The 13,883-nt window shown below is 35.0% G+C and overlaps 1 protein-coding gene across 1 annotated transcript in view; it reads left to right on the top strand.

Annotated features, from left to right (window-relative positions):
• Window positions 1-13,883, top strand: part of KIAA0825 (KIAA0825 ortholog) — a 160,588-nt gene that overhangs the window by 88,232 nt on the left and 58,473 nt on the right. The window contains exons 13-15 of the mRNA XM_026072634.1: window positions 422-572; window positions 5,862-6,052; window positions 8,252-8,434. Of these exons, the coding sequence (XP_025928419.1) occupies window positions 422-572; window positions 5,862-6,052; window positions 8,252-8,434 (525 nt within the window). The remainder of the gene's footprint in view (window positions 1-421; window positions 573-5,861; window positions 6,053-8,251; window positions 8,435-13,883) is intronic.

Raw genomic sequence — 13,883 nt, forward strand, 5'->3', positions numbered from 1 at the left:
TGTGCATTATGAAAGAGTTTGCCCRTAATGCATACCTACCAAAAATAATCTCTGGACTCTGTGTTTATGTTTTCTTGTTCACACTTACTGCTGATGCAATTATGTTTTAACACAGAACGTCCCAGAAGTAATGACAACTGAATGACAAAAGGCACTCTTTCCTCAGAGAATAGGATAGAGTAATTTACTTCTCAATGACTTGGTTAAATGAGAATTTATAGAAGAGCAAATATATGTTCTTAAAGAACTTGTGAAACAAAGACCAGATTTTTCAAAAGTGAATGTGGGGCTCAGACTCCAGGACCAAGAGGAAATGAATGATTGATACCTAATAATCAAACCCATTTGCAGTACTGGGGATTGTTACCTCCTACTGCACAGCCTTTCAATCTTTGCCTCTTTGATCATTCTCTCTGAACAGACCCCTGTTCCTAGGGCCTGTCCAACAATATCAGGAATTCATCAACATTCTCCAGTTTCAAGTTAAGAACTACTGCGTCAGAGTTTGTGCTACAAGCATTTTACAGGATGCCGAGAGCCACCACTGGGATGACTGCAAAGCTTTTTATGAGGTGTGAGGTTAAGTTTACTATGCCTCCCTTTTACAAAATGTGTTTTACTGGTTGCCAACTCTCTGACTAATTAGAAACATAAGATCAGCATTATTTTTATATAAAGATTGGTGGGATTTGATATTTTTAAATATCTATTATTGTAGGCAAATACTTTTTTAGAAATGATGTAGGAAAACATAGTCATTACAAGACTTCAGATAAATCATTAAAATAGTGTTCTTCTGTCATTTGTTTAACGAAATATTGTGCCCTAAGATAGTTTGAAAATACATAATTTCCATAAAGAAGGAATGATCGTCAGGGTCAAGATGTTTATATAGAACTCCAGAAAAAGACGACACTTCCATTTCAACTCTTCTCATAGGAAGTACAGCATATGAAAATGCAAGTTTGCTAATTTTTCACAGGAATTTTTAATTTGATTAAATATTTCTATTGATTTTTATTTTCCCTTGGTTCCCTTTGTACCTTTTGTGAGTGAAGGATATTACAAAAAAAGGTGGTCAATATAGGTATCTATAGCATTCTAGTATATATTTCTGAAATGACTTGTGCTACTTCACCTGAGTTTTAGAGTCACAGGTCTGCTCTTAAACTACAGCCTTAATGATTCTATGGAAAGAACCTAAGGATCAGTTGAATATATTATTCTAATGTATTGATTTTTTTCCTCTTTCATAACAGCTACTTGGTTAAATATACTGTTAGACATATACTAGTTAAATATATGGTTAGACGTGTACTAGATATATACTGCTTGAAATTATCTGTGCATAATTTCACGGTGAAGTAAAAGTATTGCATGTTTTTTAACAATAATAACTGAGATCTCCTGGAAACAAAGTCCTGCCCTTTCTTATTACATTCGCTCTGTGAGAGAATTAGGGTTTTTTTCCTTAAGCATTTTCTAGAATTTATACATGTGAGAAAACTCTTTCTTTGCAATATATGCATTCTAGAAATGTAATAGGAAGAGCTAGTGAATCAGTGACAAAAATCTACATTGGACAGTTAATTAAACAGACCTTATATGAGTAATGCTATCAAAATGCCCATCCCTTAAAGAGAAGAAAATTAACATTTTACTTTTATTTTAATGCAAGCCTAAATGTCCTGGCTTGATAAGAAAGTAAAAAATAATAATAACAAAATAAAATAGTAGATTTTGGCAACTGATTTAGATCTGGTCTAGACTGGCTGTAGTCCATCTGGTTCTGTCCCCCATTTATTGGTGACCCCATTCCAATAACTATATGGTGGACAGTTATCCACCGTGGACAAAACATGATGGTCACAAATAGTTGCCTCAACAAAAAAGAATAGGATTAGCTGAAATTCTGTCATTACCGATCAGAACTGATGTGTGTGGAAAGGGCTGAAGAAAGTTTGTATTTCAGGATACCTGTAGTGCTTGAGGTAGGAAGTATGTAGTTTTTCATCATCATGCTGCTTTTTTTGTGAAAGATGGGCCATAATCTGCTCAGAATGTCTTCAGGAGGCGTGATGCTGAGCAGCCATTACTTCCACTGAGCTCTTGTAGGCATCCTGAATGGAAGAGACTGGCTTAAGAACTACTGCTTGTTACAGAATCAACATACCGCTGAAACCTCTAGCTGTGAGAGGTGGTTCAGCACTCAGCAGGAACTGTGGAGCTTTGCCTCTGTGAATATTAAGGTTACGCAGATCCTGCTGAGCTCAGAACACAACAGTAGCTTGGAACCAGGAGCCAGGACCCCTTGCCTATCATCAAGAGCAAGATCTGGTAAAAGGCACTGGCTATGAACTCCTGGTCTCTCAATGGGAACACATTCTTGCCTTTGTGAGAGAGTCAGTGGCTCACAGCCCTTGTTGCATTGTCAGTGGGATCCACTGCCTTAAACAATATCATGATCTTGCTTTTCTAAGTGGAAGCTGCTCTTGGCTCTCTGCCTCTGCTTATGTCTTGAGTAGTCTAGCTCCTGAATCTAGCTTGGCTCAGGACTTCACTTCCCTTTCTCCTCTGTCCCCCAGTTTTAAGTATTGCATACCACTATAAAAGATTTCATTTGTGAATCCTGAGTGCAATTTCATAAAGAAAAAAAATATATTCCATTATTCTCCCATAAACTGAGCAAACTATTGTGTATCACCTTTGGTTTTGTTTGTCTCAGTAGGAGAGAAGGGAGGAGGAAGAAACCTTTCAATCCCTATTATTGTATAGGGTGCTAACTAACAAACTAAATGGCAACCCTGCCTTTAAGGGTTCATATGGCCTTCCTTTTTCCCAATAATACAGGGCATTCAAATGGTATTAGAAAGAATATGTGATTGCCTTCCTTTCCATTCCCCACCAATTCTGTACTGACTAATAAAACTATGTGACTTACCTGATGGGACCCAAGATATACGTAAGAAAAGAAAACCACTAAAAGAAAGACAAAGGCAAAGAGGGAGGATACTATCTGTGTTTGATTACATAGTACTGCAGTTTCTGTATGCAGTTATTTGTACAATGGTAACATCTGAGGTGAACAGGATTGGTAGCAAATGGTTATCTATCTACAAATCTATAAAATAAAGTATTATTTCTTTTCTATGTTGTTCAAATAATATGTTTTAATTTATTTTTGCACTTCTATAACCAATTGCGTTGCCTGCTTTCATATCTTCCTTCTGACATGCACCTAATCCAATAGCAGTAAATGGAAAAGAAAAACCAAAAGATCCATTTGAGTTAGAGACTAAATACAGTATTCTAATCACAGTGAGATCACCTTGAGTTTTTCATATTTATTAACAAAAGTTAAGTAGTGATTTTGCAAGATATAAACAGTGATTTCTGTGGCAATGTAAGTGAGATCTGAACTAAACTCTACGAGCACAATTCCCATAGAGCAGTGGAGTCTGAGCTGCCAGGGAGTGAAACTCTCAGGGTTCAGTATCTCGCTGAYAGAGCGCACTGAACACACACTGCCAGCTCTCCAGATTACATTTTCAAATCAAGCTTTTAGTGTAGCAGACATCTGCTGTAGTTTTAGGAACTTATGTTTTCTAATAGTCAAAGAATAAAGAGTTGTCTGTTCAAAGATAATATTGAGTGGCTTATGTAATAAAGCCCAGCTGCTTGTTTCCTGATATATAAGCTAAATAAAAGTTCACATCTGTTTGTATTGTACGAAGCCTACAAAAATAGCAGATGTTTACCAGTAGAATTGTCTAGAAATGGCAACAAATAGAAAAACAGACCAGAAAAGGGGAATGAATCCCATTTAAATCTTCATGGAAACTCTGTTGCTTCTGCAATAGTGGCACAATGTTAGAAATGGGGTATTATTCAATTTACTGTTTAAAATTACATAAAGCAATAAAATGAAATAATTTGTATTTATAACTACATAGTTAATAAGTAAAACTTGCCAACATTTGGTTGCTTAAAAAAATAAATATTCTACATTAGAAGTTTTATTTAGAAATATATTTCTAGTTGTTAAGTTTGCGTGTTTTCGCAGATTTTTAAATTTATTTTTTGTCAGTTAAAGATATGACCAAAATGTGTTAGTTTCCTTGCAAACTAGGAATGCAAACTAATTATTTTATACCTGGTATGTTTATTCTGTAAGAGCAGACACATTTTTGCAAAGAAAGGGAATTGTTAGTAAAAATATCTCTAGGCTAGAGTTGGAGGCGGGGAGGAGTGGGATAAGATCTAACAGAGTGTATCTCAACAGTAATGATAATATATCAGAGAGACCACACTTACAGAAACATATGATCTTTTGAGTTGTACAAAGAGACTCCCAGAGGTAAACTACTTTCTTATGATGATGTTTCAGTGTACTCTGCAATAATATTTTAAGTTTATTTAAGATAAGAAAAATGGGGAATTATTTTAATCCTGTGTTTTGTATAACCTGATTCATTTTTGGTCAATATGAAACTATCCTATTTTATCTGCATGGAAATACTTGTCAAGTGTTTAATTGCGCTAAATGTCAGTGATTTATTTTGTCCTCTTAAGAAGTTGGAATATGTTTAAAACAGTTCTAAGATGTCCTTAGTTGTATGTACAAAGATAAATAGGCATATAATTTTCCTGTGAAACTTATCTATATTACATTTTTCTCTTCTGTATTAGTGAACCTTGGAAAATTGGTATTTCTTGATGATTTGCTGTTTTTTCACCCCTAAATAAGAGTGTTAAAAATGCATACATCAGTCACAGATTTAATGACTAGTGCAGTGGTTGCAGGTTGGGTACTGCATTACTTTGTCATAATATACCATTTTTAACATAAAATACACTTCAAGTATTATGTCAGAGAAATACTGAATAATGACAACTTCCAATAACCTGCTAATGTGGTATGGTTAAAAGGAAGCCAGGTTATTTTGTTTACAGAAGAATGTCTATCAAACTCATTCAATGTTTTAAAAATCATAGGATTGTTTTCTCTATCAGGAAATGCTAAAATATCAATAAATTATTTAAATATTTCTCAGCACAACTGGAATGTAGGAAGTGAAGGTTCAAGTCTCTGTTGTGATTCCATTTCACCCAAGTACTATTTCCTGAACAGTTTTTAGGTGAAATATTAAACATGACTTAAAATATGTACTTCTTAGATATATTAGTGGATTGCCCACTGTGATTTTGACTGTTCTGTATTTGTCTCTGTGTCTTATTGAGGTGGTTCTACTCTGTATAGCTAATTAAATATTAATACCAATATTGATTCCTGCCCAGAAAATGTTTTGTTTCCATGAATTGCCATTATCAGATGAAAAAACATCTTACTGAAAAATTCTAGACCTGTGTTATTAGCTTAACTGTTCAGTTATTTTTTCCTGCTGTTATTGCATCCCCATTATACATAATCATTGTTATGTGTGGCAGTTATGACTTTTGGGAAATACACATGCTTAAGTAATTTAAATAATTATTTTTTGTTGAGGACAAAGAAGCTGGTATATTAAATTCTGGCTATTCTAGTGACTAAAAAAATACTGTGTATGTTTTTAAATTTGACCTAAAACAGTATGGTTTTGAGACTAAGTTAATTAAGGATATAAGAGGTCAAATATTTGTGGTTTAGTTTTGTGGCAGAACTCTAGTTTTGTAACTGAAATGGAACGTGTTTCTTCATTAATAAAGATGTTTCACATCTTGTCAAGGACCATTTTTTGGTCATCATGTGCCTGAAACTCTTCAGCTATTTCCTTTCAGATTGAATTAATTAGACTCATAGGAACTAAACTGACATTTTGGAAGGTGTGTTTCTATTATTTAATGTGTGGTGGTTTTGCTAGGGGGAAAGATGTTCATTCTCTGTCCAGATGTGGCATTACTTCTGCTGTGCTCTTCAGCATGATCTATGGACTATTCTACCTCCCAAGTTAGCCCAGGAGATTCTTACAGAAGTACTGGAGAAATCTTTGGCTGTGCTGTCCTCCAGATATTCTCAGGCCTGTCCCAGTTACAAGAGAACTCCACAAATCAGGTAACGGTTTTATATTTAATGCACACTTTTTATGGATAAAATGAGAGTGATCTCAATTTTCTGTTATACACTGCTTTAGTTCAAATTTAAATGTTCATGAACACAGCAGATGGATTAGACAGAATTCATGTATTCTGAGGATAATTTTAATTCAATCTACTTGGTATATTTAAGTATATTTGGTGGCCATATACTAAGCCAGACAGTGATCAAAGAACTCCTTTGTGAAATTGTCCAGATTTGGCAGCAAAGGGACTGGAAATCACGCCATTGATTCATGAAGAAAGCTCCATCTATTCCCATAGAATTTGGATTTTCATAGGACAAACACCTTTTCAAGTTAAGGAGCTCCTAAGTCACATCAAAGCCTTGCCAAAATGAAGCCAGAGCTCAGGAGGAGGGAGCAGGAAGAGGATATTCTTTCTCCCTGTCATTTTAGGAAAACTGAAGTTGAGTGCATCTCTGTGTTGGGGTTCCTATGTTTTGGCAGAGAAAGAGCTCTTCTTAAGAAATACTAAAGCAGGTGTCTCCAGGTGAAAGCTTATCCTCTGTCCTTTCTCTTTCTATCCAGTGTCTTGTTTGACTGAAGAAATTTGTGCATGCATTATCCCGTTCGTTTAGTATATTTCTTTAGTAAATGAATATGATCCTCCTCTTAGATTTTGAAAGTGACATAGTCCATGGTGGCTATGGGAGTGAGAAACTTGAGAGCCTGTCATCTATAGGAGGTTGAATATATCTAGAAGAGAAGTACTATATGATTAATGAGCTAAGAGTTATATGCTGCCTTCATAAGTTTTATATCATGGAGAGGAAGACAATGTCATAGAGGGGTTAAGTAATTTGTCCAAGTTCACAGTCTTGGAATAGGTCAGAATAAAACCCAAGTTTTCTTCTTGGTGTCAGAGTACCTGTTTCTATCCTTTAATCCTACACTAATTCTCAGTGTTTAGGTCCTTCTGTATCTTTAGGTACAAATAAGATTTTTTCCTGAGTAGTATTTCTGCATATTCAGATACTAAATCCTATCTGATTACAGAATGCTATAGTTACTTTGCACTGATGTGAAAGATTCTTTCCTGGAAATTTTCTGAAAATTCCACTTAAATATGAAGAACATGCCCTGGTACAATATTTCTTAAATCTAGTATTGGACAATTCTATATGAATCTGCTTCAAAATATTGAATAAGAAAGAATTTTTTTGTCATCTTTTTGTAGATAAGGTTTTTTTATTTGATATGGTAATTCTTGAATTTGTTACTAAGTGAACTGAGTTATCCAGTCATGCACAGCTCAAAGAATGAAAAACCATTTTTTGATTATTATTCAATATTTTCATCACAAAGGGTTACTTTTTTTTATAATACCGTACTTTAAGGGTTCCTTTTCTCTTTCTTTAAGGGTTTCTTTTTAGAGATGTATAATACTGGAATAGAAGTCTTTCTCTGTGCATTTGCCTAGATTTTCCAAAATAAGCTCCTTAAAAATGTAGATGGTGACATAGGCACCCACTGGAAGCTAGGCACTTAGGTGCTTTTTAAGTCCTACTTCATGCCTGTTCTATCTCTGGAAAACTAGATATTTTGTGTTATCCCTCTGTTTCCTACCTACTGTATGTATGTCAGCATACTCTTGTGAGATTCTGTTGTGGTCGTAGTTTGTTTTTTTGATATCGTTCAGGCCAGTAGCCCATGAGCCAATATCAACAGGTTATCTGACTACTGATCCAGTAATCATATCCTCTGATCATATTATCTTCCTTAGCAGTTATTTGAATACCCATAAAATTTTGCAAACTGAAGAATTAGTTCACTTGTCATTACCTTTTTCCTGCAGTGGGACCTGAAAATAGTATGTACACTATAATTATATTTTATCATAAATAAAACTAAATTTAGTTTGGTTTAGTTGTAATTTGGAAAGTAAATTGTTATTGTCTAGTGGCATTGTCCTTTTGAAGAAGAATTACCATATTTAACAAGTTTTTTGTTGACTGGTTTCAGCACTGTGGGGGAGCTGCATTTTTTCTGTATAATGGGCTCAGAATTCATGCAGTACCCACTCATGGAAGATGAATTTCCAAGTCCATATTATGAACTAGATACTTTATGTTGTCAGAATAAAGCTCTGTTTAACCAAAATTTGCCACTATCCTAATATCATAAGTAATATTATTTTCACTCTTTCTTTCCTGCAGATTTGATATTGCAGCAATTTTGATGTCCACTGAAAATATGCTCTGGTCAGTTTGCAGTTCAGTACGGGAATTTCTGAATCCACATAAAGACAGAGATCTCAAGATCTATAAAATACATAGCCACTGCAACACTCTGCTCTCTGAGCTAGCTATTCTAACTTCACCACTGAAGAATTTGTATGAGTGAGTATGAATCGAACATTCAGTTTGGGATAAAATTGATTTTTAGTTTACAGGAGTAGGTCTACAAGATGAATAATTGTGTTGAAATACAAATGCGGTGCATGGTGTGGATGCATTTTGATAACCTTTGAGTATTTCTTGATTTGAGTCTTGAACTCATCTTTGTAATCTTACCTAAAGTCCAGTTAGGTCTATTGGGGATTTCCTGTGTTTTAAAAAAGAAAAAGAAAAAAAAAACAGTAGAACTTCATTAATAATTACTGTCCCAGATTTATAACTTGCTGTTCACTTAGAAAACATTTTGTTAGGTACTTGTGATTATCTAATGTAAAAAATGTTTACATACTATGGTACCAAAACCTTTGGTAAAGTATTCTAGGACTTACTACCCCAAATTTATCTWCCTGCAGCTTCAAGGTAGTTCTGCTGACATCCCATAATAATTTAAAAAATACTGGAATTTAAAAGATCATTTACTGAAGTGATTAGCAGGTTACATGACCAATAGGAAATTGATATGCCTCAGTAAATCTTAAATATATTTTTAAAGTGAAAGAGTATAGAATGCCCAATTTTTTTTAAATGTGTCTTCAGAAGTCACAACTGCAAGGGAAAAAGGAACATTACTTGCACTGAAGTTAGGTCTGAATCTTGCCATTGTCTTTGGTGCTAAAAACTCAGCTGTAACTTTTTCCGTAAGAGACAATACAAAGCAAGATCACAAATAAAAAAAAAAAAAAAAAGCCAAATCTTGTTAGCCTGGCCTTTATTTGATTATTCTAAATAAGAATATTTTAAATAACACTAGTGATACAAAGAGGAGGGTGGAAACCTCCTGTATTTAAGCTTCTTTAACCAAAATATTTTTATCGTATGTGGGCCCCTTTTAATGTTAATGGGCTCTGAAGAACATGTAAAAGTGGATTGTAATTGGATTTCTGGTCATGCGCGACTCAAGCTCAATACAAGGCTGAAAACCATAGCAATTAAGGAGGTGATTCATGAACAGATTAGGTGGTCCTGCCATGACAAAAGTAGTGGAGGCAGCAGTGTGGTACCACCATATTGTGGTATCTGTAACTGCTTCTGCTATTCAGTTTGATCATGTCGCCTTTCATTTATGAAAACCCTTAGAATGATGGCCTAAAATTCATGTGTAGCATGATCTGTTCCTCTTAGCCATTCTACCTTCTCCACTAATCCATGTTGTTTACAGATTTTCCTATACCTAGAGTGATTAAAAAAAATGTGCACTAACTTGAAAATTCACTGAGTTCCAGCACAAAGTGCCAATGAAGAGTGAGATGGTGTATTTTTTATTTTATAGAAAATGTTACAAATTAACTGCTTGGTCATATGGATTTCATATTTAGGCATATACACTTTGGTATAGTAATTTGGTTTTCTAGAAACCAAAAATTTACATGCACAGGATGAGGTAGCTCATGTAATTTACTGCAAAGTCCTTTGCAAATCACAAACAAAGCTGCCAGATTTTGGTGAAGGTAAAAATAAAAAATGTCATATTTTGTCATATATTTACAGAAATAATATTAATACTGAAAAGCATTGTTAGAGATTATGCATGTTTTTGTGTGAGTTAAAAGAGACACTTTTTATGAACTGTGTATTCAGCACTTCTGTTTTCAAAGCCCCATGAGACTCCAGATCAAAACAATTCTTCTACACTGTATATTTCATTACAGCAATATTTGTCAGGTAACCTAACCCGCTAATTATAGTCCAGATTACAAAGAAAAGAAGCGTTTGTCAAATTAGTTTTCTTGAATGACTACATCCAATTGGTAACACTTTCATATGCGGAATTTTATGTTGAATTCCTAGGTTCATTAGTTACTGAGATGTGCATAGTTCATCACATGAAGAATCTAGTCTATCAATAACAAAATTAGAGGTTATGCATGATTTTAAAGAAATATATTCCTTCAGCACTTCCCTTTTATAATAACAGCTGTATAATCAAAATTTCCATCTGTTAAATCAGCTCTATGTCTTCAAAAACTTTGGTAAAATTAACTGTAAGTGAAGTAAAGATTTTTCTATTAAATTTATTGCACTGTCTTTTAGTACTAAAACATTTCCCTGCAGGGGCTAGATTTAAATTAATCCTTAGACTGCTCAAGAAAGTTTTGTGTAATCATAAAAGCAGTGGTGACAGAACATTGTTTTCCAGGAGTTTTCTAATAATAGTATTGGCTCATTTCCAACTTCCTAGAATTGCTGTATTAACTGTTACTTCTCTGGGATTAAAGTTATTTAAGATTCTTTATTATATTCCTCAAATGCAATAAAATAGTAGGGGTTCCGAAAAATTAATAATATACTTACCTTCAAATAAACTGATTTGGGATAAACTTTCTCCTCCTTCCTAATTTTGGGTCCAAACCTTGTCCATTCTATTATCACTTAGTTTCTTTTCTTACAGCGATTCTGCTTAGATCTGGTCTTAAATTCACCTTTGAATCTTGGTTATTGTTTTTTAACACTCACTCTTTTTTATGCTTCTTCTRTCTTCCTCCATCGTCCTTTGGCCTGCCTGACATAACTTTAGCATAAAAGAAACGTTGTTTGGAAAGAGCTACTGGATGTCATCTAGTCCAACCTCCTGCTGAGAGAAGGACAATCACCAACAGTAGATTATGTCAGCCATGATGTTGTATATCTGACTCTTGCAAACCTCCAGGAAATGAGATTTTACAACCTCTCTGGGCAACCTGTTCCACTGCTGCACTACCTTAGTGAAAAGTTTTTCCCAATATGCAGTTTGAACCCTTGAAGCTGTTATCTGTGGCTGTTGTCTCTTGCTATATCACATCTGCCACCACTGAGAAAAGTTTGGCTCTCCTGACTTTGTAATTACCCTTTAAGTAGCTGTAGGCTGCCATTAGATGACTGTCTAGGCTCCCTCAACCTCTTGTCACGGATCGTGTGGTCTAGGCTCAAGCCATGGTGGTAGCTCTCTGCTGAACCCTTTCCAGTTTCTTGACATCTCTAGAGCTGGGGGCCCAACACCTGCACAAAATATTCCAGGTGAGGCTTAACCAGTTTAAAGTAGGTGAAGAGAATTATTATCTTTAGTTTGCTTGTCATACAGCTCTAATGCATCCCAGTATGTGGTTTGTATTATTTGTAATGAGAATACACTGTCGCCTCATATTCAGCATGGTGTCCACCATAAGATCCAGATTCTTTTCTGCAGGGCTGGTACTCAGTCAGTTCCCAGTCTAGGCTATTATTATTCTGATGCTGGAGCAAAATTTTATGTTTCGCTTCAGTGAACCTCATGAGTTTTTTGTTGGCCCAATCATCTTTTGTTTGAAGTGCTACTATGTGTTGTGTTAACTAGCCCTTGCACCCCCCCCCMCACACACACAGTTTAGTGTCATCTGCAAATATGCTAAGTGTGCATTCTGTCTGTCTGCATTTGTCCAAAGCTGTTGAACAACAGTGGTCTCCAGAGTGTGCTCCCCAAAATTACCAGGCGTCACTGTGTTCTTGCTGCTGGCCCAAATCTCTGAAAAAAGAAGGCTTTCTTTCCTCAGAGTTTCTGGTCATCACACAGTCTTGTTTACTACCTTGCGTGTTGTCAGTTGGCTCATGTATCTGGGTTTTGGGCAGTGGTTATGGTTTGTTTTTATAGGTGAATCAAACACCATTCATCATTTTTCTTGCAGRTTGAAATTATTAAGTAGAAACAGGCTGGCAATATGCAGTACAACAGCCTTGTTTAAGACTTTAGAGTATAGACTCTCTTCTGCATCATGTTGAGGGTTGTTTGAGTTGGAATAGATTTATTCTGTTTGTGCTTTGTTTATATGCTTTAGTCTCTTGTGCTGAGTAAGAGATGACAGTCTTTCTGTTAGTGAAGCTCATAAAAAGATGTAGCTACCTTACTTTATATGATTTTGTATTATGAATTGGAGTATCTTACTTTCTCAAAACCAAAAGATTAGGTCAATGACAAATACTGAGAGAAGAATTTAGAGATTCCAGTTTTCTGTTCTGTTGGTTGTCCATTTTGGGTAAAAACAGATGTCATTCAATTTTAACAATTGAAAATATTTCTTTCAGTTTTGATATATATGAGTTATAACTCATGAAGTTGCTTATTAGTCATGTTACTTCCCTACATAGAGCTAAATTCTCCAAAGTCTACAAGGAAATACCATTAGGATGCATCTTGTTGGCATCTCATTATTTCACATCTGCACTGAGGTTTACAAGATCAGTTCTCACCTTGTCATACTCTGCAGAAGAATAAAACTACTGTAACTTGGAATCTTGCTGTGGTATTAAATACTTTCACAGATGCTATCCGCTGCTTTGAGACTATAGGCAGCTGCTTTAACATATCCTGTAGTCAAAACAAATTTTCTACTAGCTATTATTATACTTCTGTCGGAAGAGTAGCTGAATTCAACTGTCTGGCACAGAGCTGGGTTTTTCTTTATTTTCTGGCAAGAATTAAATAGCCAGCAGAGGACACTAAGAACTGCTGGCAGCAAGGATTTTGTATTATTATTGGACGCTTCATTTTTTTATAATATTTTCAGTTGTTCTGATATTTAAACAAGCTTTAAAGCTATCACATTATCTACATGTCAGTTTCAAAATTTTCAGAGAGGTGGTGTTCTAAGCCTCAGAGGCCAAAGTCTGCCTTGTCCTTGTTGAGAGACTGCTAAGAAACCCTTCTAGCCCAGAAATCTCTAAAACACTTCATACACTATCAGTAGACAAGATGTGGTCTTTTATTATTAGATTACTACCCAAATCTGTCTATAGTCCTTTCCATTTAGGATGTATAATTTCATGAATGTAAATAATTCTCCTTGCTTACTAGTGCATATTCTTGCAGGAAGTTGCCTCTCTCCTTTGCTATATTAAGAAAAATATTTCAGAGGATGAGAGTCGGTATGATTTCTTCTTGAATCTTCTCAATCTGTTGAAACAATTGTCTTTAAAATAATTATTTTAAAGTTTAATACTCCTTTTATCTACATAATCTCACCTTTATTTTTTAATTTTATATTTTTCATAAATTCACAAAAAGCACAAATTCACTATGTGCTAACTTTTCTGCTCAAAAATTGCTTACTTAAGATCATGTTGAAGTACATAGTAAAAAATTGCAGATTTTCCTACTGATTTTACTTGATTAATAGAATTAATTTCCAACTGAATCACCCTATATTTTGAGAAGTTCAAGTTGAAGCTTATGTGCTCCTCTTTCTTGTTGTAGAGGGTGTTATCTTCTTTCTTTTGGGGTCTTATAGGCAGAGTGACCTTATAGACATGTAGCTGCACTTGTAAATTATGTATGTGTATCACTTCCTCCAGGCTCAAGAGCGGTGCATCCCTATGAGTAGGAAGTCAAGCAAAGGAGGCAGGAGACCTGCATGGATGAGCAAGGAGCTCCTGGCAAAACTCA

This window comes from Apteryx rowi, unplaced genomic scaffold, assembly GCF_003343035.1.
Source record: "Apteryx rowi isolate R43461 unplaced genomic scaffold, aptRow1 scaffold_345, whole genome shotgun sequence".
NCBI lineage: Eukaryota > Metazoa > Chordata > Aves > Apterygiformes > Apterygidae > Apteryx > Apteryx rowi.